This window comes from Symphalangus syndactylus, chromosome 4, assembly GCF_028878055.3.
Source record: "Symphalangus syndactylus isolate Jambi chromosome 4, NHGRI_mSymSyn1-v2.1_pri, whole genome shotgun sequence".
Taxonomy (NCBI): Eukaryota; Metazoa; Chordata; class Mammalia; order Primates; family Hylobatidae; genus Symphalangus; species Symphalangus syndactylus.
Window position 1 is genome coordinate 67,835,939 of NC_072426.2, and position 25,768 is coordinate 67,861,706.

Below are 25,768 nucleotides of genomic sequence, written 5' to 3' on the forward strand. Positions count from 1 at the left end.
TGTAGGAGTAAAGGTCAGAAAAATGTGAAGTCTGCATTGAAGTCCACATCAGTTACATTTTAACAGTATCCAAAATTTCATATAGGAGAATGGTTTATTATAAAAGACGACTGTACATAAAATTTAGACAACAGGTTATATACACATTAAGAGAACAATCCACTTGAAAAATGGAAGTAGAAGGTAGCTAGCTGATCACTAATGATACTTTGTTTAAAATTAACAAAGGCAAAATGCATATGAAAGTCACATTGATTTGGTAGCAATAATGGTCTTTAATTTTCAGAAATAACTGTTTTGCACTAGTCTTACCATTCACTATGCTGTTATAAGTCTGTAGCATCCAGTACATAACTGTAATTTGAATTCCAAACAAATCCTCAATAACACAGAAACCCACACTTGAGTGCTCTACCTTAATATCCTAAGCAATAGAGAATTATACACAAGACAAGAAGAGAAAACATCCCTCAGCCCTCCCTTAAATTAAGAGGAGACACACAAAGTGCATGTGTTGCATTTTGATTATGTCAAAAGACAATACAAGTCTGTTGGTTAGGTAAATCTCTATTCACTGATTAATACATGACCCACCTTCTTTCCCAATTATTTTAAAATTCTAATGTTGCTAGTGCCAGGTAATGGATTAAATAGTGCCCATTCACAAATCAACTGTATCCACTTTTACAATATGTAAAAGGTACTTTTAACTTCCTTTCATTGAACCAGTGTACAACAGTTCACTGTAAAACTGAAGGACTGACACGGCAATCCTTAAGAATTTTACCTACAGAATGAATGCACACAATTTGACACATTTTCTTAGCTTCAAACGATTCTTTAAAAAAGGAATTCGGTAGATTGACTTGTAAATAACCATTGCAGATTTTGAATCTGCAAAAATCCGTCACATTGCTGTTGGGACAGATTAAGATAAGGCTAAAATTTTTTTCCAAGTTAACATATTGAGAAAATAGAACCATAATTCTGCAATAAATCATTATCTTTTATTTTTTTTTTTAAAGCAAACCAGTGAAGGAAAGGACAAAAACCTTTGGTTCACTTATGTATTTATGAATGGAAAAAATTTATAATGCAAATTTCACTCATTAAAAAACTTAGGTACAAATTACAACATTACAGATAATTCTCTTTTTGCTTCTTTTGTTTCACATGGAGACCTTGGAGACTCAATTCATGTTAAGACACCTAAGTACGAGTCCTCCAGGTAAATATTACACAAATGGGAAGCATCTTGAATTTTTAAGTATATTTCAATACATAAATTTTTATGCATGCTTTAAACAAACAGTATTTTTTTTAAATGAGAGAATCTAACAAAAAAAGTCTGACCAGCACCAGCATTTAAATTTTCTGATTTTAATATTACTCTGACATAGCGTTAGTAACCATGCTGCACTGAAACATGTAATGGTACAATCTGAATCATGATTTGTTAAATATTATACCCCACTTCCCCCAGAATATTTAGGCTGGTCATAAAGTTAAAAATGTGTAAGTACATAAGCATAATCAGTTATGGACAGCTTCTTGTATAAATTGCTATTCAGCAATACACAAACTGCCTCAAAGATTTATGCTTACAGGTAGACATTCAATTTACCAATAAAACAGCATGTTCTGAAAATATGGGCACATTTTAAAACATATTAAGACAGTTCTGTTAACCATAATAGTCCCACAGTATGACTGAGTAATAAGAATCTACTTCAAAAGCAAAAAAACAACAAAAAAAATTAATCAGTATAGTGCATGATTGATTCAACATAGTTCCCAGGGAACAGACCAGTCACTCGATTGCAGACTCCTTCATACCAGCCATCATCATTCTTCTTTATAACATAAATGATTGCACCCTCCATAAATGACAGCTCATCATCCTTGTCTTTTGTATAATCATATATTGCAACAACTATGGAAAAAACAGTTGAAATATCACATGAGTGCACTATATCCAACATTTACTTGAATTTTAAGACAAAGCCAATTAGATATATAGCACAGCAAAACTATTTTTATGAAGATTTCTTAATTTTTGTATCTATCAATATAAGTAGGTCAGTGGCCAACCATGTACTTAAATCATTGGCTTAATCTTAGAGCCAAATAACAAGCTGATTAGACTGAACAGGTCAATAGGTTCTGTCAATCACTTTAAGAAAGCTCTCTGAATTTTAGAATTTATTAGATATTTCAGTTCATTCAAATACCAAGTGCCTATCATATGCAAAGCACCGACTTTTCAAAATAATTATCAGGCAAAGAAAGCTGCATAGCCATTCAGCAAACCAGGTAACAACCCAAGCTATCTAATTTGAAAATACACAGTTACTGGAAGGTAAATCACATCCTACTCATTCAAGGACCCATGCTAATTTAAGGGACTGTTCCCAGATTTTTTTTAAAGAATATTTACTTACTTTAAGGGATTTTAATTAATACATAGAGAACTTTGCAATTCTGTGGTGTCTGTAATTTTTTCAAAAGTTCAAGATACAGGTTGAGTAACCCTTATCTGAAATGCCTGGGATCAGAACTGCTTTGGATTTGGGATTTTCAGATTTTGGAATTTTACATATGCGTAATGAGGTATCTTGGAGATGGAACCCAAGTCTAAACACAAAACTCATTTTTGTTTCACATACACCTTATACACATAGCCTGAAGGTAATTTTATTTTTCCCTTGGGAACACTGAATAAACTGTGTCATGTGCCTGCGTTTTGACTGTGACCCATCACATGAGGTCAGGTGTGGAATTTTCCACTTGTGGCATCATGTTGGAACTCATTTTGGATTTTGGAGCATTTTGAATTTGGGACTTTCAGATAGGGATGCTCAGCCTATATTCACTTCCTTTGCAAACTGCTGTAGAAAGAGAAAGTAATCCAAAATGTACAAAATGGCCCATGGACAAATCCAAACCACCGCATTTTTTGTAAATTTTTATTGCAATATGGCCACATCTACTTACTCATGTATTGTCTATGTCTGCTTTTATGCTACAACAGCAGGACTGAGTAGTTGTAACAGAGACTGTATAGCCAGCAAAGTTTAAAATATTTACTATCTGGCTTTATACCAAACAAAGTGTGCTCACTCCTAGTTTTTGGGAATATACTTTTTAATCCTCCTCTACTATCAAATATATTACCCAATATATCATTCCAAATTTGTCAACTTATATAAATATGGTCCCATTTTCATAGTTAATTTGCTTTACCAAGTAAGAAAACATGGGTAAAAACACAATTCAAGGCCACTCAAGTTTATCATCCTCATAAGTAACAACAGCTCTCTATTTGAAGGTATATGGGAATCTAAAGTAGAATATTTAAGACTTTCTTAACAACATGTAAATTATTTACTGTTTAAAAATATAAGGCCACGCTCAGTGGCTCATGCCGGTAATCCCAGCACAGGGAGGCTGAGACGGGCAGATCACTTGAGGTCAGGATTTCGAGACCAGCCTGGCCAACATGGCAAAACCCCGTCTCTACTAAAAATACAAAAGTCAGCTGAGCATGGTGGCAGGCACCTGTAATCCCAGCTACTTAAGAGGCTGAGGCAGGAGAATTGCTTGAACCCAGGAGGCGGAAGTTGCAGTGAGCCAAGATTGCACCATTGCACTCCAGCCTGGGAGACAGAGCAAGACTCCGTCTCAAAAAATAAAAAAATATAAAAGGAAAACAAATTTACTTTTGCCACATATCCAAAACTTGGGCAGGAAAGAATGCTGCTGGTCTCAAGAGCTACAGCTACTTGCTTAAAGTCCGTTAGCCCAGTAAAGTCAATAGAAGGAAATATATTTCAAAGGCAACCAGAAGTGTTCAACTAAATCATAAGCATTTTTCGGAACTCTATAGAAAATATAGATTTTATTTTTTATTGATTCCCACTTCTGCAAAAAGAAATACAGATTTTAAAATAGCACAGAACTGGATGAAAAAATAAAAACTAGAAACAGGATTTGTTTCTTCCCACCTATATTTCTTAATAGATAATTATAGTGAATATCGGGTACTGTAGGTAAATCAGACTTTAGAGTAGTTCATAATTTCATGAAATACCATCCTGGTAATCTGTCTTGTTTTATAAAATCACCTAACTGAAACCTTAATTGAGGCTTTTCTCATGATAGTACTAATATATTTTTAAAGACAGATGCTCCTCCACTTACATACAATGGGGTTATGTCCCAATAAACCCACTGTTTAGTGGAAAATATTGTAAATTGAAAGTACATTTTCAACTTATATCTTTTTTACTTATAACAGGTTTATCCAAAACTCCATCATAAGTTGAGAAGCATACTGAATGCATATCATTTTTGTACCATCATAAAGTTGAAAAGATCCTAAAGTGAACCATCATAAATCAGGGACCATCTATATTTAGATATGAAACATAATCAATAGAGCCTGACAGAACTTTTAAAATCTTTACTAATTACATATAACTCCATTTTTGTGCCTTAGGTGTTTCATCTATAAAATGCCGTCCAGCAAGTTAATCTTCAGCTGAACGCATATGTAGTTTGAAAGCAAATCTAACACTGCAATTTTAATTTAAAATACAAAGAAAGAATCCCCCTGTACACTGGGAATAATACAAAACTTAGGAAGTAAGGTTTAAGTAAATCATCTTGGTTGGTAAGGCAGTTTAAAAGGTTGAGAAACATTGGATTAGATGTTCTTTATAGTTCTAAATTTCTACAGTTAGGTTATTTTCCTTCACATCAACTCAGTGACTGTACCTTACCTTTCTCAATATAATTCTTGGGGGCCCAAGCAGGATCCCCATCTGCATATGGATCATTATACTGAACTACTGCAGCCTCCTCATCTTCATAATCCACTGGAGGTGGCGGTGGGGGAGGTGGAGAGTCATCAAACATGGGAATGTCATCTGGGGGAGGTGGTGGCGGTGGAGTTGGACTATCAGCAACTAAAAAGATTCATATGATTGATTTGAATCAAAAATAAGTCAGATGGAAACTTGTAAGTTAATAGAATTTAAGAAAGCTCTAACTTAAGTACAGCATGCACTATAATAAAACATGCAATGATTAGAAATAAAAGCTTGGTGTGTTAAAGTTTATGCTACTCAAGAATCATTTAACAATAACAAAATGAGCTAAAAATAAGGGTATCTGGAAGTACTACAAATTAATGAATGCAGGGTGTTAGGAGACAATGTCTCTTTTTATAAGGATTATAGGAGTAGTTTCCTTATTCCAAGGTTCAGATCGGGACAAATGTTAACAATCAACCTAAAATAAATCTATGTCATTTTTGTCATTTGGACTGCAGTAAATGATATGAGTAACATTACATTAATGGTTTGATCACTTTTCACTCTGCTCATTCATGCCCCTGATTTTGGCTTGAAACAGCTTTGGTTCCCTAAAAATTCAGTATCCTGTGGACAGATTTTTGTTTCTTTGTTGATTATTGTTTGGTTTGATAGAGAGAAAAGTAAAGTTGGTGGCATTAGGTCTGCTTCTGTGTGCAGATTTTCTACTCTGTTTTTCACATTTTACAAGTTGAAAAAATGGAAAAAGAATCCCCAAGCAGTAGAAAATCTAATCGAGTATTTTCAAAAATGTTTATATTCATAATCAGTTTTTTAATGTAGAAAGCAAGCTACAATTTTGCATTATTGCTAGTAAAACATAAGCACGGGATGGGGGAAAGCCTAGATCCTAAAGATTCGATTTTCTAAGAATACATCAACAATTAAGATTTAAACATAAAGTGTTGAAGATGTAATTAAAAAAACAAACAAAAAGGAACTTACAGTAAACAAAACAATAAAAATGACTCATACCTCAAATTCTAGATGGTCGTGGTCAGTATATATGTGTGTGCTTTACATAGTCAAAGGTGTAAACAGGGAAATGGGAAAATGTCAGGCTAGAGCTCTGTTCAATGAACTAGTATAGTACTAGGTAAAAATGCTCCTAATATTTAAAGAATTCAAAGCTGGAACCCAATTAATGCTTAAATTAAATTTCTGATCAATAAATTTCTTTAAAAGTTCAAAAGACATATGAAAATGTTTTCATACAAATTGATACAGGAATTATATAATTCCTGCAGGGGAGAAGTTCATAATACAAACATACTAAATCAAATGCCAATTTCTGGGGCTATTTACGTGATCAAAGAAATCAGCCATAATCTATCCGTCATACAGGTTTAAATGTTTACTCTACCCTCCTTGGAATAATGTGCTGAATATACAACCAAGGGCTCCAGGTTTAAAATACTTGCAGATAATGACCCTATTTCCATAACCACTTCAATGCTGTGATTTCTATTTTATCCTCTTGAGGGATGAAAGGGCTATTAGAAAACAAACCCTATATGGTAATGCTCACTCTAACACCTACCAAACGGGTCTACAATTAATTTTTCTGCCTCATTCCTAGATCCATTTTATCTTTGCCCCTAACTTCTTCTATAAAACTTTTTAATATTATTGAGGAGAGGAAAACGGGTACAGACCCCTCTTGACATCAAACCATAGTTCATATCGTTAATTTGGCCTAATGTGTAAATTATGTATGTGGGTACCTTGCATTTACTCTTGATTTATCACACTAGTTTAATGTTTTCACGAAATTGTCTTTATGTCCAACTGTTGTAAATCTACATGTATTAATCTTCAAATTATGGCAGAAGTCTTGGTTAATCTAATTCTCTGCATGATCATAAAGAGATGTAAACACACTGCTGACTTTTTCAGAGGCTCATATCTTAAACTGAAACACTTATTAATAGGCTGCTACATGCATTCATTATCACCTACTTTGAGTGTCATAAGAAACTGGGTATTTAAGAGAACACATAAAATTTGTACTTCATAAAACATTTAAAGTACTGATACATATTTTAACATCAATCTTCCTAACACACTTTCAAAGAAAATAGAAACCAAATAGTTAGGGAATCTGTGGCACAAGGAGAATCACTGACTGACTCAAGTTCATATGTTTGGTAAAAAGAATATAGTACCAAGAGCCTCTTTAGCAAAGACCACACATGCTGGATTAATGTACACTAATACTGGATTTCTATATAAAGAAAAGATTTACCAAATAGCTAGTCAGTCACCTTTGGACCCACAAAACTGATGTTCATTATGGCTATTTTAAATTATTTCCTAATAATTCTTAGTGATATGGCAGTTCAAAAGTTCACACTGGCCTTGTTTTTAAACTCTGCAGCATTAATGACCAGCAGTTTACCCTTACTCATTTATTTTTAAAAATAAGATTCACATCTATCTATCTATCTATCTATCCATCCATGCATTTATTTATTTTTGCACTCTATTTATTTTTGCACTTCTAGGCTGGAGTGCAGTAGTGCGATCATGGCTCACTGCAGCCTTGACGTCCTGGACTCAAATGATGCCCCAGCCTCAGCCTCCCTAGTAGCTAGAACTACAGGCACATGCCACTACACCTGGCTAATTTTTTATTTTTTGTACAGACAGAGTCTTGCCATGTTGCCCAGGCTGATTATTCACATCTTTTTAAATGTTTGCACATATTAGGGTTTTCAAACACATATTAACAGTAAGGATGGCTTACCCTCAGAAATTTCAACATTACGAAACAACATTTTATAACAAGCCAATTGGATCACACATTTCCTGAAGGAAGGGGCTTTTGTCTTAAACTGCTGGTATTCTTCCCAGAGTCTGGCACGTAACATCGGGTACACAAATATTTGACTGGCAGAAGGGAGGGAACGGGGAGAATAACACAACAGGGTCTGCAAAAGCTGAAGAATGGAATTTGCCACAATATATTCTCTTGGAAGATAGGCTGGGCAAGTGGGTTATTCATTTGTTCAAACCATCCTGAGATTTACTTTCACGGTGATGGTCCAAATGAAGTAAAGTAAAAATAGACCACATTACCATCAACAGCTATTCTAGCATATTATAATTCAGTAATAGTGGTATTTTTCACTTTATATAACATTCACTGTGATTATGCAGTTAGGATTACACATCTTCTGGAATTTCAAAAGTAATCAGGCAGTAATATAAACTAGTCTATCCTGATTAAAGCCATATATCCAAAATAACTTCACCCCCCCAAAAAAAATCCCCGAACTTCATTCAAGAGAAGATCTAAAAAAGTTAACTGATTTTCATATTCAGAAACAATCTTCGTGGGCCTGGATGTAGCCAAAATGTGAAAAGGATGCTAAATTGCTTATCACTCACACTGAAATGGATAGCACGAATGTAATTTACTTATTCTTGGTCATTCAATCTTATCCTAACAATGAACCTTTATGTAGGTTCAATATCATGTATGTACGAAAATCTGAGGCCACAAAGTTTTCCCTAAAATTTTTTTGTAATTAAGGGGGGAAAACCTGCCCCAATTTCATATTAAATTTAATCTTACCATATATCTACCTATATCTTGATAAATTTATTAGAATAAAAAATGTCTTCTAATTCTAGTAACTGTTAGAAGCTGTAAGTTTCCATATAATTTGAATTTTTGTGTTTGATTATTCTTTCCTTAAGAATATGTAAAGATCAGATCTCCTGTTTTAGGATCATGTAAAGACATAAGAAAATTGCAGCTTTGAAATTTATATGGGTCAGTAACCATGCACACAAAGAGAAAAAAACTGAAGACCGTGCTCTTCAGTTTCAGTAACATATCTGCACCTATTTTCAAGATAAGATTAGCTTCTCAATAAAAGTAAGGAAAACGATGACTCATCGTCAGCCATGCATGCTATAAGGAGACAGCCTCTACTCTTCCATAGCTCAGTTTTTCCAAACTTACTGTTTTCCTGCACCCTGGCCACGAAGCCTGTGAGAGGTATCTGTGGAGTCAACTGAGGCATAGGGGGAGGGGGTGGAGCAATAGAAACTGGTAGCAACAACACAGTATGGGGGAAGTAAAACAGATAAAGGAAAGAAAAGGAAACAAACAAAAAGCAGAAGTCAGTTACAAGGACCACAAACATAAGTATGCAAAGAACAGTTTGCAAATGAAACAAAACAAAACAAAAAACAAAACAAAAACCTGCAGAACCTTCGAGTACATTTCCCACAAGCAAACCTAAAGGCCAAGTTGTGCTTAGCCAATTAATTAATTTTATAAAAGAACAAATATACTTAATTTAATCCTAATGTTATATTGTTTGGGGAAGATTTAAATTTACCATCACATTCCCTTTAGTAAAATAAAATTTTCAAATTCTAAGGAAAGACTTCTAAAATAGGTAACAATGAAATACCTACATAGGTTTCCAGAATATTGTGTCTCTGCCATAGCTATAACAGGTTTGTCTAGCTTTAAGGTAATGTTGTAAATTAGGACCCAAATAAATAAAACAAATATATAATAGCTGTTTATTTCATATATCAATAAAAATATTAATCACAGGTTTCCTTTAAAGACAATTCTTATTATATATCTAAATTCACACACAGCTCTCCAGGAAAAACTCTTGTTTGTAAAACAAGGTTGTTATTTTTTTAAGTTGGCAATTCTATTTTTAAAAATATCAGTCCTAAATTTACAAGGGAATGTATCATGTTAATCATTCAGAGTTTCATGGGATATCTCAAAAGTGACCTTTTTATCACTGTTCTGAAAAAGGAAACCTGATCTCCAATAAGTTAAAATATGTAGTTCTTTGCATTAAAGTAATTCTTAACAACTCATTGGATAGCTTGAAACACATTCACATGTATTTGTGGAGATGACATAATTGACAGGAAATTAATACCAAATACTCATGTATTAAAAATTATAACATACACTAGAAGTAAACATTCATATGTTTGTGACTTTGTCTCACTTTAACAAGACAGTAATTGCCAAAGATTGCTTAGAAAAAGTCAGTAGGACTAGCAAAATTTAGTCTATTGGTAGTCACCAAGTAGTAACACTAAATTGATAGAGAAAAACAATTTATTCGTTACCAAGGATTAATCAAAAGGTTGTTTCAATTAATCCAACATGCAAATTCTGTTGGTAAGCATAAAAATTTGAAAGAAGTTCAGTGTTCAAAGAAGTAACAAAGCAATTATGTGCATTAATATTCATTGTATAGCTAAAGATAACATTCAATTCACTATGAAAGCAATCCTATTTCATTCTAATACTCTATAGAAGGCTCTTAAATAAAAGGTTAGAGGTTGTGACTTAAAAAACAAAAAACCCTCACAAACCTAAAAAAGTGTTTAGAAACAACTCTTAGTAACTAGCCATGCTGGTTAGTATGTAATGAAAAAGAAAAGCTATGCTGTGAAGATACTAATCATTACTACATTTAGACAGAAGGGAAAATGTGCACATCAAAACACTAAAAACATTCATATACTACTACTACTACAACACCAACAGTAACTCAGATTGAAGGATAATTAATTTGACAAAACATAATAATTTATTTAAAATCGGAGGCCAAATTTGCTTCCCAATATTCAAAAGAATGTGGTCATTAATTAAAGTATCCTGTTTGAAAATAATCCACACAAGCATTGCTAAAATAAAACTATAAAACTATGTATTATATTAAAAAGTCACCAAAAATCCTATTTGCAGAGTAAATTAAATGTCTAAGTGGGGGAAAAAAATAATAAACAAAAAGATGGGATCTAAAAATTCAGAACATAAAAAAATAAAGTTGATAAAACAAGTGAAGTGAATTATTAGATAATCTGGAATATTTTAGACAGATCCTGGCTACCTTTTGATACCAAATGTTAGGTAAAATCCTATTTAGTGAAGTTTAACACTTCTCAGTAGCTTTAATATTTTAGTCTGGAAAAAACCTATATAAATTTTGGGATTATTTGTGAATTCTGATATTTCTGATAAAGTGGTTTTCAATTCTTAGGAATTTTTGCTATAACATAATTTACCTTTAAAATTTAAACAAAAAACTAATGAGAACTTTCGGCTGGGCGCAGTGGCTCACGCTTGTAATCCCAGCACTTTGGGAGGCTGAGGTGGGTGTATCACCTGAGATCAGGAGTTTGAGACCAGCCTGGCCAACATGGTGAAATGCTGTCCCTACTAAAAATACAAAAATTAGCTAGGTGTAGTGGCAGGCGCCTGTAATTCCAGCTACTCAGGTGGCCGAGGCAGGAGAATCGCTTGAACCTGGGAGGGGGAGGTTGCAGTGGGCCGAGATCACGCCACTGCACTCCAGCCTGGGCGACAGAAGTGAAACTCCGTCTCAAAATAAAACAAAAAAAAACTTTCCCCTAGCTCTGCTTTAAAATACATATACAGGTCATTCATTATAAATAAAAAGAACTTAAAGCAACCTCCTAGGTAAATATGGATTCACTGAGTATTAAGTGTTTTTATATAAACTAAAATAACATGTGGCTCTAGAAAGAGCCACAAAAGCCATGTAGGAAAGCTTGTCTCAGTCTATGCCCAGTGGGCACAACTTTTTAAGCTAAAAGCAAACAGTGGACAACAGGTTCATTTCTAATTTTGTTTTTTTCCTTTTTGCATTGAACATCTTAATATGGAAAGTGATATTAATGACTACCCTACATTATTCTAACTTCCTAACATTATATGCTAAAACTATTTTCTTCTCTTACCAGCTTTTAAATACTGATTGCAATTAGTGTTGAGATGTGCAATTTGAGGTAAACAGAAAGAAATCAAAAGAAATTCCCACCATTAGAATTATTCAAAGACAGAGTAATTAAGCAGGCATCACAAACAGTTTTAATTGATTTTGAACTCATTTCTGAATAGGTTAATGACCTTAAAAGTGATAGCCAGCAATTTCATTATATTAATTTAAAGGAAAACTTTGACAATGTTTGTGTCTTTAATTTTACCATTACTACACTGTCTCAAACATGCCAATAAATTCAGTTTATTTCTGCAATGTTTTTGTTCTCTAGTTCTACTTATGTAATAAAATAGCATATTAAAGTTAAATTTTAGTATACTCAATATAGACATGTCTCAATAAATTTAGTTAAGTATACTTGGTAAGTCTAAATTTGGAAGAGAAAGTGGTAAGCAATTACTCTTAAAATGGTATGATGCAAGAACTAATATCCTAAAACAAAAATAAACATGAAACAGCATGGTTTTCAATTGTTGTCTATCACTGGCAAGAATAACAGTTTCAAATAATTTCCTTCAAAAGGAGCTCCACTGTTGCTGTATGCCTGCAAAGCACAAGCTTACTTGAATTTTGAGAATAAAGTGGACCTCCATTAACATGAGGCTGAGCAGAAAATTGAGCAGTCACAGAGGGAGTTCGTCTGTATCCACCAGAAGATGTCGAAGAAGTAGTAGAGTTGTGTCGAGGTATCTGCCTGGTCATTGTGCCATACTGGGAACCAGGAGCTGAGCCCGGGGCTGCTGAAAAGCATTAGTCAAAGGCAACCAACAAAGAGACTTGAGCATTGTAATCACCTTAGATGGCAGAACAAAGCGGGAGGGGGCCTCAGTAAGAAATATTTATTACTTTTTCAAGACCAAGGCACAAAATAAAGAGAAAAGTAAAGATAAAAATCAGCAACTTTATCTCCAAAGTCAAAAACAGAGGGAAAAAAAAACAGCTGCATGGAAAGCTGCAAAAGTAAATAAGTAATATTCTCAAGCTTTTAAAAAATATAATCCCATATGGTACTTTGCTAACATGATATATAAATTTTTTGTGCATTTTCAAATATATAGCTTTTATATGTAAATTGTCTTTCCAATAAAATAAGTACCAAAAGACAGTGTGAGGTAGAAAGCATCAGTCTTTAGATGTAAGTAGATTCATGTCTGGTTTACAAATTTCTTCCTCTCCACTGACAAAACTTTCAGAATTTTGATTTGGCTAAAGACAGTCTTACAATGATAAGTCCCTCTCTAGCCAAATCCAAGTTAAACAATAAATTTTTACTTACTAATATTTTTGAGTTTGTATTGAATTAGCAGTTATTAGTATCAACACATATTAAGCAAAATCATTTTTAAGAAAAGTGCCATTTCTAGTTTCAAAGCACTTTCATGTAATGTCAGATTTGTTGTAGATCTCCAGTTTTAAGATTAACATACATTTTCCCTATTAAATTTTTATAACTGACAAAAGCAGGAAATTTTTTGACTCTATAAAATATGGCATTTTAAAGTAGTTTTGTTTAGAAAATCTCTTCTCTTTCTCCATGCCTGGAGGGCTTCTTTTCCATAGTAAATCCAAAGCATCTGCTTTTTTAAAAAAAAAATTAGCATGCTCATATATATATTTTCATCAGTTGATATCGAAACTGATGAAAATATTAATACTTAACATTGTATTAAGTGTCATCTTTCCCAACATTTCAAAAGTTTCATATTTAAAATATTTAATAGAGTTCAAAGCCTCTAAAGTTAACTATACTTTCCAAAGTTAACTTCGGGATTATTATTACTTTCCTTGCCCCATCTAAACAACAAACAATGACAGAGTAAGTAAAAAACCAGCGTCCTAGTTTATCTTCATTCAGTTGTCTGATCATTCTTAGAGGTCACACAAGGTATTAGATAAAACCATACAGCAGAGGTTGTTCGTTAAGAGAAGTGCTGATCTAACATTTTGGAACTCCCAAGTCATAGGCAGTCACTAATTATTTGAATCATCCACATGCTCATTTTCTAAATAGAAACAGTTTAAAAATAATTGTCTATTCAAAAGCCTTCGTGAATAAGTAATTTTGGACAGCTAGGTTTTTCCAGAGAGCCAAGAAATAAGCCTTTAAGGGCCAGGTGCGGTGGCTCACGCCTGTAATCCCAGCACTTTGGGAGGCCGAGGCAGGCGGATCACCTGAGGTCAGGAGTCTGAGACCAGCCTGGCCAATATAGCGAAAACCCGTGTCTACTAAAAATACAACAATTAGCCAGGCATGGAGGCACGCACCTGTAATCCCAGCTACTGGGGAAGTTGAGACAGGAGAATCACTTGAACTCGGGAGATGGAGGTTGCAGTGAGCCAAGACTGCGTCACCGCATTCCAGCCTGAGTGACAGACAAAGACTCCATCTCAAAAAAAAAAAAAAAGAGTAAGCCTTTAACTGTTTTTGTTTTTATTTATTTTTTTATTTTGGGTAAAGACTCTGACTCTGTCGCCCAGGCTGGAGTGCAGTGGTGGGATCACAGCTCACTGCAGCCTCAACCTCCTGGACTCAAGCAATGCTCCTACCTCAGCCTCCTGAGTAGCTGGGGATACAGGAGAGCACCAGCAAACCCAGCTAATTTTTTATGTTTTGTAGAGACAGAGTCTCACTATGTTGCCCAGGGTGGTCTTGTCCTGGGCTCAAGGAATCTTCCCACCTTGGCCTCCCAAAATGCTGGATTACAGGTGTGAGCCACCACTCCCAGCCAACCATTTTTAATAGAAATCTCTGTAAAAGGATTTTACATTTCTCTGGGTTGTATAAAAAAGTGTATAGAAACCGAGTTATTTTTATTGGTGATTCAAGAACAAAAGCCAATCATTTAGCAATTCTGAGCCTATTTTAGAATTTAACATTTTATCATAAAATAATCCAAAGGGTGTGTGACTTATATGCATAATTATGTTATACATGTGAATTATACACATACATGTGTGTATAAAAAAATTTAAATAATATACAGCTCAAGAAATCGAATATTAACAAGATTACTGAGGCTTCCTGTGTGCTCCTCTCCTGGATTCCGACCCCCACAAGGTGTATGTTAAACATTCTCTTTCTTCTGTAAATAGTTTTTATCATATAGATATATATACACACACATACACATATATAACCTTAAACAATACACACAGTTTTTACAAATTTATAAACTTTTGTAACGGAATGAATCTGTACATATTTTTGAATTGCTCTTTTTCCTTGATAATATTTTGAAAAATTCATCCATGTGGCTAAGCGTATCAATGTCATTCATTTTTCTATTTTATTTTTATGTAAATATATCATATTTATCCATTCTACCACTATTAGACATTTTGGTTTCATTCAGATTTGTGCTATCAATACTACTACTAAGAACATTCCTAAATATAATTCCTGAATCTCTAGGACAGTGGTTCTCAAACTTCATCATTGATCAGTATTTCTTCTTGAGGGCTTGTGTTTTGTTTAAGATGGGGTCTCACTCTGTCACCCAGGCTAGAGCGCAGTGGCACAATCTCAGCTCTCTGCAACCTCCACCTCCCAGGCTCAAGCCATCCTCCCACCTCAGCCTCCCAAGTAGCTGGGGCTACAGGCATGCATCACCATGCCCGGCTAAATTTTTTGTATTTTTTGCAGAGATGAGGTCTTGCTATGTTGCCCAGGCTGGTCTCGAACTCCTGGATCAAGAAATCCGCCTGCCTCAGCCTCCCAAAGTGCTAGGATTAGAGGCATGAGCCACTGTGCCCGGCCTGACAGCTTGTTATAATATAGACTGCTGTATTGTAACAGCAGAAACTTCCATCCTCAGTTTCCAGATTGGTAGGTCTAGAAGGGACCTGAGAATTTGTATTTCTAACTAGTTCTCAGATACTGATTGTCTGGGGATGACACTCTGAAAACCACTGCTCTAGGACAGCAGTTTTCACACTTTTTGGTCTTAGGGTCCACTCTTAGACAACCCCAAAAGCCTTTTGTTGATATGGTTAAAGCTGTAGATAATTACCATATTAGATACTGAAACTGACATATCTTTAAAACATATGAATACACAAGTACACATTTCATTAGGAGTCAAAGCAATGACTTTATCATACTTCATGTAGCTTCTAGAAAATTCTACCATATAGTTATAACAGAATGAGAATGAAAAGGACAAATAATGAATAGAGCTCTGACCTCGAAAACTTCATGAAAGGATCTTGGTAATCCTCGGGGGTCCCTTAACCATATTTTGAGAACTAGTGCTCTAGGGTAAATATGTAGAAATGAAATTGATAAATCTAGCGTAGGTACATGTTCAACTTGACTAGGTAACAATAAATTACTTTCTGAAGTGACTGTATACATTAATAAACTGCCACCAGCAATTTGCTTTCCTCACCAACACACATCCTCACCAACAATGGTACTAGCAAACTTCTACCTTTTTACCTGTCTGCTGGATATAAAATAGTATCTCACTGTAGTTTTAATTTTAATTCTTCTGGTTATTAATTGGGTTGAGGCCATTTTTTTCTCACAGATTTTCTACCAACAATTTCTTAGGGTCTTCATTTTGTTACCTCCTCTCTCTCTTTTCCTTGGTATGTGCAAATGTTTGGAAACGATGTTGTTAGACAGCTTTATTTCACTTAACCTGAAACTCAGCTCTCATTATTTGAAACACCTCATTATCCATTTCTACCCAGATTACTGCGATTGTGTATTTCTAGACTCAATGGTTTTTACGTTGACATTTAAAATATATTTAAAATTCCTTATATGCTCAGTTCAGTCATCCCCAACTTGTGAACAATTTAAATGCATTTTATCGAGAAAACTATTTCATAGCATCCTGAGATGTCATAAAAACTGGGCCATATCAGAGTTTTTCAAACTATGATCCACAGGAAAGCCTCAGAGTACCCCATCCCACACATATCATTTGCCTTTCAATTTTTCTCCTCCTGTCCCCACCTTCACCCTGATCCTTTGACTGTTGTATATACCAGAGAGTTCCAAATTAAGTTTCACTTGTACGGGGCAGGGGGGATTAGACTAGAAAAATCTAAACAAACAACAAATTAAAAACACATTAAGTTGGTTATAAGCCAAGCATTTCATATTATAGAAAAAGTTGTTTTATATTTGTTTACTGTGTAAGTGCAGAAGCCTTTCACCAGAAGTTAGTGATATTAGATTTAATACTTTAATCTTTGTATTATCACCTGCAACCTAATAACTATAAAAGCTAGCACTCTACTAGCACAGAGGAGTTGATTATGAATTATGTAAAGTGAGTTCAATGGCTCCAATGGCTATGCAGTCTCACCTATCACAGTGCTCACTGGGAGAAGTGGTGCCAGAGGTGGTGCTGGTGGAGCTCCAGAAGGAGGAGGGACAGAAATGTTTTCTAATAAAATAGTTTATAATTCAAGTCAGAGTACAAGAAAAGAAAACTCAACATTTCGAAACAGCAAGAAAGTACAATGTTTCGGAAAGAAAAAGAAAAAAGATACCCACACGTAAAGCATGCTCAAATGACTATGAATTTTGTAGGTAAAGAGGCTACCGAGTTTATACCTGCCTTAACTATTAAATATGCCTATGTTTATAAGTGGCTTTTTCTCCTTTTTCAAAAATACGCTTGAAAAGCTAAGAATTTTTTTCCTAACATTTTTCATTATCATACTTTAAAAATATACATTTTTAACAATATAAAAAGTCTCCATTTCATTTACTAAAAATCAAGGGGCTAATTTAATGCTCTCCCAGGATTTCCTAAATTTTCATACTTTCTAAAAGTAAAATAACTTTCCTATCTTAATCTTATTTTACATTTATTGCATTTTACTGAAATATATATTGAATATCATAGATAAATGTAGCAAAGTCACAAAATAAGCAAACACCAGAGTAGATACTGGCCTGCAAAGCAACATTAAAACTCTTAGAAACATAATTCACCTTTATAGACACTGATTCTCCAGCTGGAGTATCGTACAATACTGGTTTGCTCTTGAAATAATAAATGTCATTCTTGACTAGTATGTGAGGCAAATACAGTCAGCCCTCCATATCCATGGGTTCCTCATCCCTGGATTCAATCAACCATAGATCAAAAATATTTCGGGGAAAAAAATGGATGGCTACATCTGTACTGAACATGTGCAGACTTATTTTTCTTGTCACTATTCCCTAAACAATACCGTATAACTATTTCAGTAGCACTTATATTGTATTAGGTATTACAAGTAATCTAGAGATGATTTAAAGAATATGAGAGGATGTGTGTAGGTTATATGCAAACACTACACCAGTTTATAGAAAGGACTTGAGCATCCATGCATTTTGGTATCCGCAGGGGACCTTGGAACCAATCCCCCATGGACACTGAGGAATGAATATATTTCTAAAGCAAAATGGCCAACAAAAAGTCACTTAACAAAACTACTTAATATGCAGTATACATAAAGAGAAACAGCTGGTGAAATCCTAAAGACTTTGTGAAAAGCAATCTAAAAATATTGTTAACTTTGTTATCAGCCTTTATTCTAGCAACAATCACAAATTAATAATTTTACTCAATATGACTAATTTATTTCAGCCTTCCACAATAAAGCTCATAAATATTATCATGTATTAAACATAGATTAATAAATAACACACCTGGTCCAATAGTGGGTGGCGAAGGTGTAGGCACAGCAATGGGAATGCCAATACTACTGCTACCACTGTTTTCTCGACTTCCACTTCCTCCACTACTTCCACTGAAAAGAAAAAAAAAATTGTGAAAAACCAATTCTAGAGACATATTTTAAAAAAAAACTGTAATCACCCAAGGCCACTAAATACTCCTTTTATGTTGTATAGTCCTCCCTCAGTATCCTTGGAGGATTGGTTTCAAGAACCCTCTTGGATACCAAAACCCATGGATGTTCAAGTCCTGCAGTTGGCCCTACAGAACCAGATATGAAACATTGGTCTTCCGTATCCACAGGTTCTGCATCCCATGAATACTGTATTTTCAACCCGAGACTGCCTTACTCTGGGGATGCAGAACCTGAGGAATGGGGGAAGGGAAGGAGGGAGGGAGGAAGGGAAAGGAGGGAGGGAGGAAGGGAGAGTGAGAGGGAGGGAGGAAGGGAGATTGAGAGGGAGGGTGGAAGGGAATGGGACGGTTGGTGGGTGGGGGTGTGTGTGTAACAAGAAATTTTTAAGTTATTCATCACAAATATTAATCCTAATATTTGAAATGGTTTCCTCTACTTCTCAACCTATCTGGAACCAATATATGATAACACAGTACTTAAAACCATCTCTGTTGAAATATTTACCACCAACAAGATCTTACAGTATGAATCAACAATTGTTTATTCAAAACCTGCTATGAAGAGCAGTGAACAATGCAGTCATGAACCACACCATCTGAAGTTCATAATGGGAAACTGACATGAAAAGGTAATGTAATAGATACAACAAAAGAGAAAGTACAAATGATGTGGAAGTAAATTAAAAGGGTAATCCATTCTAGTCTAAAATTAATATGAAAACTTCCTCTCATCTCAAAGAAAGGTGATAACACAGGGAAATTTTCTGGAAAATAAGCATAATGACAAAGAAAGACAATAGTGAAGTTTCAGTGTGGACATTCTGGAGTAGTTGCTACTGATAAACTCTAACCAGCTCCTCGCTATTCTACTTCCTGTGGATGTACTGTCCTGTTAGCTCTAGGACCTGGCTCTCTCTAGTTGTTTCTAGTAAGGTATAAGATCTTGTGCCATCCAGTTGTTTATAGTAATGTGTGTACATGTGTAAAAACATATATTTGTGCACATGTAGCCTTAGGCTCCATATTATGTTTTAAAATCTACATCATTTGCTCAGTAAGCCCAGACACTCAAAAGGCAAAGATTTGCAATGCCTGGATAAGACTTTTATTTTCTTCTGCAATACGATCATTGTTATTAAATTATCATATGTTAATGGAAGAAAAAGAAAAAAGCCATTTATATAACAGACATAGCTTAGATGTGAAGACCTCCCTAACTCCCTCAAGCCAGGTGATCAATACTTAGCTTTGTGCCATCACTGCATCACAGACATATGAGTATTTATGCTCTTATTATGCTCCTCTTCAATTATTGTCTTTTTTCCAACAAGGAGTTGGCAAATTATGGCCTGTGGGCTAAAATTGGTCCATTGCCCGATTTTTACTACCTGTGAGTTAAGAATGTTTTTTACATTTTTTAATAGTTAAAAAAATCAAAAAAGGAATAATATTTTGTAACACATTAAAATTATATGAAATTAGAATGTCAGTGCTATAAATGAAGTTTTACTGGAACACAGCCACATTCATTTACATATTGTCAATGGCTGCTTTTGTGCTACAATGACAGATCTGAGTAATTGCATCAGAAACCATATGGCCCACGAATCCTAAAATATTGACAATCTGGCCCTTTATAGAAAAAGTTTGCTGATCCCTGTTCTAACAGAATGAGCTCTTGAAAAAAGAACTATGCCTTATTGACAAATGCCTAATATCTAATGAAACAACACTTAATAACTGCTTGTTGAATATGATTAAACTATGCTTCCACTATAGAGAAAAACTATACTTTGATCCAAGAGTTCAATAACAACAAAGAGAACAATTTTGTTCCTCAAAGAACTTGATCTGATACAGTAACTGCAGATACCAACTTAACAATTTGTTTACTAACAGCAGCAATAGTAATAAATACCACTTACCTAGCATCTCGCATCTTGATATACCCTATTTAGTGGAATTCCCATAAATCATTTTGATAAGTTATCTCTCATTTACCAACCTAAGAGTGAAGGCAAAAGAGAGGTTCCCTGCCCACGTTATTGAGAGAAAACTGAAGAATAAAACAAATTTGGTTATATAATAAATTTATCTGGTTTTATAAAGCACTCAAAAATTGAAGTGGCTATATTTTGGGGGAAGAAAGTCAAGGCGGTAACTGGGAAGGAGCATGAGGGGTTTCTGGGTTGCTGGTAATGTTCCATTTTCTGATCTGGGTGATGGTTATATGAGTGTGTGTCCATTCATCAAGCTGTATACTTAATAAAGTGGATACTTTTCTGAATGCTTGTTATGCTCTGTAACTAAATTTTTAAAAACCCACCGGGTAATTGATTTTTAGGACATTTAAAAATAATAAATACAAGGACATTTAAAAATAATAAATACAAGGCTGGGATCACGCCTGTAATCCCAACACTTTGGGAAGCCGAGGTGGGTGGATCACCTGAGGTCAGGAGTTACAGACCAGCCTGGGCAATATGGTGAAACCTCATCTCTACTAAAATACAAAAATTAGCCAGGCGTGGTGGTGTGCACCTGTAATCCCAGCTACTCTGGAGGCTGAGGCAGGAGAATTGCTTAAGCCTGGGTGGTAGAAGTTGCAGTGAGCCAAGATCGCGTCACTGCACTCCAGCCTGGGTGACAGAGCTAGACTCCATCTCCAAAAAGATAATAATAATAATAATAATATTATTATTATTATAACATATTCTAGTATACTGATTCTCTTAAAAAAAGTCTCCCTCAGATTTAAGCTTAATCTTCTTTCCTTCAATCTCTGAAAGTTTAAATCACGTTGTATAATTCCTATGATATTTAATCTTTTCTCCAAAACTATTTGAGTGGTTTGCCTTGAATTTTTTTAAAAGAGCATTTTAAAACATTCTTAAGGCCGGGCGCAGTGGCTCACACCTGTAATCCCAGCACTTTGGGAGGCCGAGGCAGGAGGATCACCTGAGGTTGGGAGTTCGAAACCAGCCTGACCAACATGCAGAAACCCCGTCTCAACTCAAAATTAGCCAGGCGTGGTGGCTCAGGCCTGTAATCCAAGCTACTTGGAAGGCTGAGGCAGGAGAATCGCTTGAACCTGGGAGGCAGAGGTTGCAGTAAACTGAGATCGCACCACTGCACTCCAGCCTGGGCAACAAGAGCAAAACTCCATCACAAAAAAAAAAAAGAAAAAAATTCTTTAGTCTTAACCCGTAGAGTCTGATACAGTCTGTACCTCTATCAAAAGGAGGAAATACAAACAATCCATTAATAGTACAAATAGATGTTTTAAAAAGTTAAAAAAAAAAAGAAGTTATAACACAAACTTACAGGGACATATATAATATTATTCCCCCAACTTTTACATTTTATATTAGCATTAGAGTGGCACCTCACCTTTACTCAGCACCTCCATAGGAGTTTGTCACCAGTCAGTTACACCCACTTTAGAGATGTTCAGATACTCAACCTAAAGGCTTACCTGTGTGTCCTTGGTCTCTGATTTAAAGATGCTGTCCTGCCTGGACTATGCTGACTTCCAAGCCTAGCAGGACTGGTCATATAGTCATTAGGAACTGTTGGGGGTTTAACAGGTTCCAGGGTTTTATAAGGAGTATTCCGTCTAAAGAAGCATAGTGGAGAAAGGAATAATGAATAAAAAAGATAAAACTGTATTTTTCCCAAAAATATGTGAGTCTCCCTTTGTGACCATGTATACCAGGATTTAAAAATATATATGAAAAAGTTTGCAATTTTAAAAAATATTCTTCACTGGGATATATGAATTTTGTTACTTTAACATGAAAACTAAAATGTGTTACCTTTTCCTAGGAAAAACATAGGATAAGGGTAATTTAAAGTCCTAACCTTATTTCTAAAAACTATGGTTATAATTTTTTAAATGCTCAGTAATAGCAAACTTTAAAATGTACATTATTCTCAGTCCAGTCACCCACAAGCCACTGTTCTTTAAACAGGAAGCTAAATTTATTTACATAGGAAGCTGCAATTTATTCCCACCTCAATATGGCAATAAATGGAGACGTACATTCTAATCATTAATTTCTCAATAAATGATTTCGACTATTCTGTTTAATAACTTCATTTTTTTTTTCAGGGGCAGAGGGTTTAATGAATAAAAGTGAAAACTAAGACCTTCTTAAAAGAAGACTGATTGTTGAACAAGCCCTCCACCAAAAAATAAGAAATTCAATATAATATTTCCAGTGTTAAGAAAAACAACCTTAAAGAAATGTAATGCTTTGGCAAGTATTCACTATATTTAGTACACTGAGAACTAGGAAGGAAGAAGCCACTGTTTTCTTTTCTACTTGCCCAACTGGCCTTCCCATGGAGCTAGTCTAGTATGAAGAGGCCTGAGATTACCAGCAGAAGCATAGTTACAAGTAAAGTGCATACTTTCCTAAAGTAAAGAGTCCCTAAGTCTCAGACACCAATAGGGGAAACAGAAGAGCTGTGGACTAAGCCATACTACACAAAAGTAGACCACTAGTCAAAGTTCTACAATACAGATACTGTAAACACATGCAAAGGCACCATTTGGAATACTCTAATCATTCCATTTAAAACAAACAAGTCAGATTTATATTTTTTAGAAATTAGATGACAAAAAATAAATAATGCCATTTATACATATATAAAAACTTTCCTGGTACAGATTATAGAGAATATTACAAAGCTGGCAGATTCATTTGGGATTCTGTTCAGGAAAATAGGAATTAAAATGAATTTGTAAAAGGTAGCGTCACAGAGAGGATACTGTGGCATGGATCCCATACACTTAAACTTAAGTCACAGAAACATCTTTTCCTTTAGCATATGAATTCTTTTGCAAAATGCAGTTGAATTCTTACCCCAGTGTTCCCCGGCCTGACATGGGAGGACTTGGCGGTTTCTGAGTAGGAGGATTTGTTCTCGACAGTGTGCCAGTTCTTGCAGGCTGGTTATTTCCATGCTAAAATGTAGAAAGAAATGCTTTTATTTTTGTATCAAATTGTTCTCCTGGTGTTTTAACACCATGTATTATTTTTTTTTAATATCAGAATGTGAATTAAGGATTCCCAGACAGTTTGAATAAAGACTTTGGTACCACAGTTTAAAAAGTCAAGGAACCACTTGCACTTGGTTTTCCTATTATTTTATGCCATTCATATCACATTGTAGCCAAATACAGGTGAGATGACTGGATTTAATATCTTATTTTATTGTTAAACATGTTCACTGAGATCAAACTTATCTGCATTCAAACACCGGGTTTCCTAAAATTTTTGAAATGTGTGCATGAACATAAACTACAGATCTTATTTGTCAATTTGCTCAAATACCCATCTGAAAAATCATCTTCATCCTAACAATTCAGTAACAAAGTCACATATGATGTCTGGGAAACCTCCTAATTGTAAGTCAATGAAAGCAAGGCAACTATCGAAAAATGAGCAAAGCAATAAATGTTAGCAAAATTAATGTTCCTATATAAACATAGATGTCAATATATCTTTGATATATTAACACAGCCAAGCTAAATGTTGCTTATTTGAACTGAACTTGAGTATATTTAATCTACATAAATCCTACAGGGAAAAGCAGACAGACATAAGAACAGTTTTCAAATTTTAGTGGCTCTGCGGCCTCTATCAATAAAGAGGAAATACTGTGGATCAAATGATAAGTAATGGCTCTTACCTTGGCTTTTAGCCACTTTACGTTGGCAAAAAAAGGGGGGGGAAAAAGTAGACATTAATGCTAGGTAAGTTATATCTGATAGGACAGGTTTACATTTACAGTTATTCAATTCATGTTAATAAGCTTTTTTCCAGCCATGTTTCAAATACTTTGTAAAGAAAAAGATATCCATATGTACTGGGGAAATACTCATGTGTTTCATGTATTTTTCAAAAGAATTATATTCATAAGGAAACCACCACTTAATTATTCCAATCTCATGCAGGCTCAATGATTTTTTAAGTCAGTATTTTGTCCTATGGAACTAATCCAACCGAATAACAGATGATTTAAAAAATACGCTCATTTAAATACAAACACCATAACACTTTAGAAGTGAAGCTATTTTAACATATCGGTGCACGAGACCTAACACTTTACTGGATAATGAACGTCCAAGTATGAGTATTCATTACTTCAATGGTAGTATAGTTTAAAAAGTGATAAAATGCAAACATTAAAATTCAAAACCACAGATTGCTTTCAAAAATGAAAAAAGGACCTAGTATCTCAATGTTTAAAAACAAACTCATCATGCACAGTGATAGCTTAGCCAGATTCTAACTAAGAAATAAACAAACAGGGTCTGGAAAACTCTCTCATTCCTAGCTTCTGAACCCCAATCCTGAGCAGGCCAACACTAATAGGAAGTTCTAAATAGCTTTAGTTCTAAGTTTTCATCTGAGCCAGTTAAGTCAAAATTCAAAGTTGAAGAAAAGTTGTTTTGATCCTAAAGGCTACTTCTATTAAAGCTGACTCGCCTACACAACATGAAACAATGTGTAGTCTTAAAGCATCACTACTTGTACAATGTCACTAAAAAAAATCTTCAGGTTTTAGAGTCTAATTTTTTATAGATTTAGGGGCTTCAAGCTTTTTTTTTTTTTAAATAACATCTGACATTCTCAACAAGTAACTACCATTTTTCAGGTGGCCACAAGGCAGTATCAAAGGAAATCATCCAAAGGAGAGATCTGGTGTCTCTTGGATACATTCTCATTTATAGAAACTGTGCCAGAAATTTGGTACACTTCAATGTTTGTTTAAAATGATACTGCTTACTTCTATCTGGAAATAACATCTGGTACCCTACCTAACCATGACATTTCACATCTAGAGAATAAAATTTGAGTAACATTATTAGGATCCTTGAAGATAAAATATACTAATGTATACTTCGGTATCTGTATTATGATATATACTATACATGTATCGTATATACTTACATACCAATGTATATCTTATAATGTATATACATAATACACTAAATACTATCCTAAAATAACCAAGAAAATATTCTAAATATGCCCACATATCTTCATTTGTCATTTCAAGTGGATAAGAAACAAAAAAATTAGCATTCAAGTATAAGTTGGTCCCAAATGGAAAGAATAAAAGAAGAATTAGATTGGGAATGAAAATTCTACTTGAACTCTGTGCTACTATGCAATGGTGTAAGCTTTAACCTCTTATGAAGTTCAGCCTCCTCTATTAAGTGTTATTATACATACAGATGTGTCAATGTTGGCAAGTGTTAGTA

At 34.6% G+C, this 25,768-nt stretch overlaps 1 protein-coding gene across 23 annotated transcripts in view; it reads right to left on the reverse strand.

The window, feature by feature from the left end:
• Positions 1-75: 75 nt before the first annotated feature.
• The window catches only part of ABI1 (abl interactor 1), a 118,504-nt gene continuing 92,811 nt past the window's right edge, over positions 76-25,768 (reverse strand). For 2 of the 23 annotated variants that reach the window (XM_055274930.2, XM_063637323.1), the window contains exons 4-12: positions 24,190-24,204; positions 23,361-23,461; positions 21,968-22,108; positions 18,330-18,430; positions 16,993-17,073; positions 12,238-12,414; positions 8,845-8,931; positions 4,782-4,967; positions 76-1,933 (exon numbers count right to left, since the gene is read on the reverse strand). In XM_055274930.2, the coding sequence (XP_055130905.1) occupies positions 1,758-1,933; positions 4,782-4,967; positions 8,845-8,931; positions 12,238-12,414; positions 16,993-17,073; positions 18,330-18,430; positions 21,968-22,108; positions 23,361-23,461; positions 24,190-24,204 (1,065 nt within the window). In that variant the 3' untranslated portion in view covers positions 76-1,757. The remainder of the gene's footprint in view (positions 1,934-4,781; positions 4,968-8,844; positions 8,932-12,237; positions 12,415-16,992; positions 17,074-18,329; positions 18,431-21,967; positions 22,109-23,360; positions 23,462-24,189; positions 24,205-25,768) is intronic. The other 21 variants (XM_055274948.2, XM_055274949.2, XM_055274931.2 and 18 more) reach the window with 20 other exon arrangements.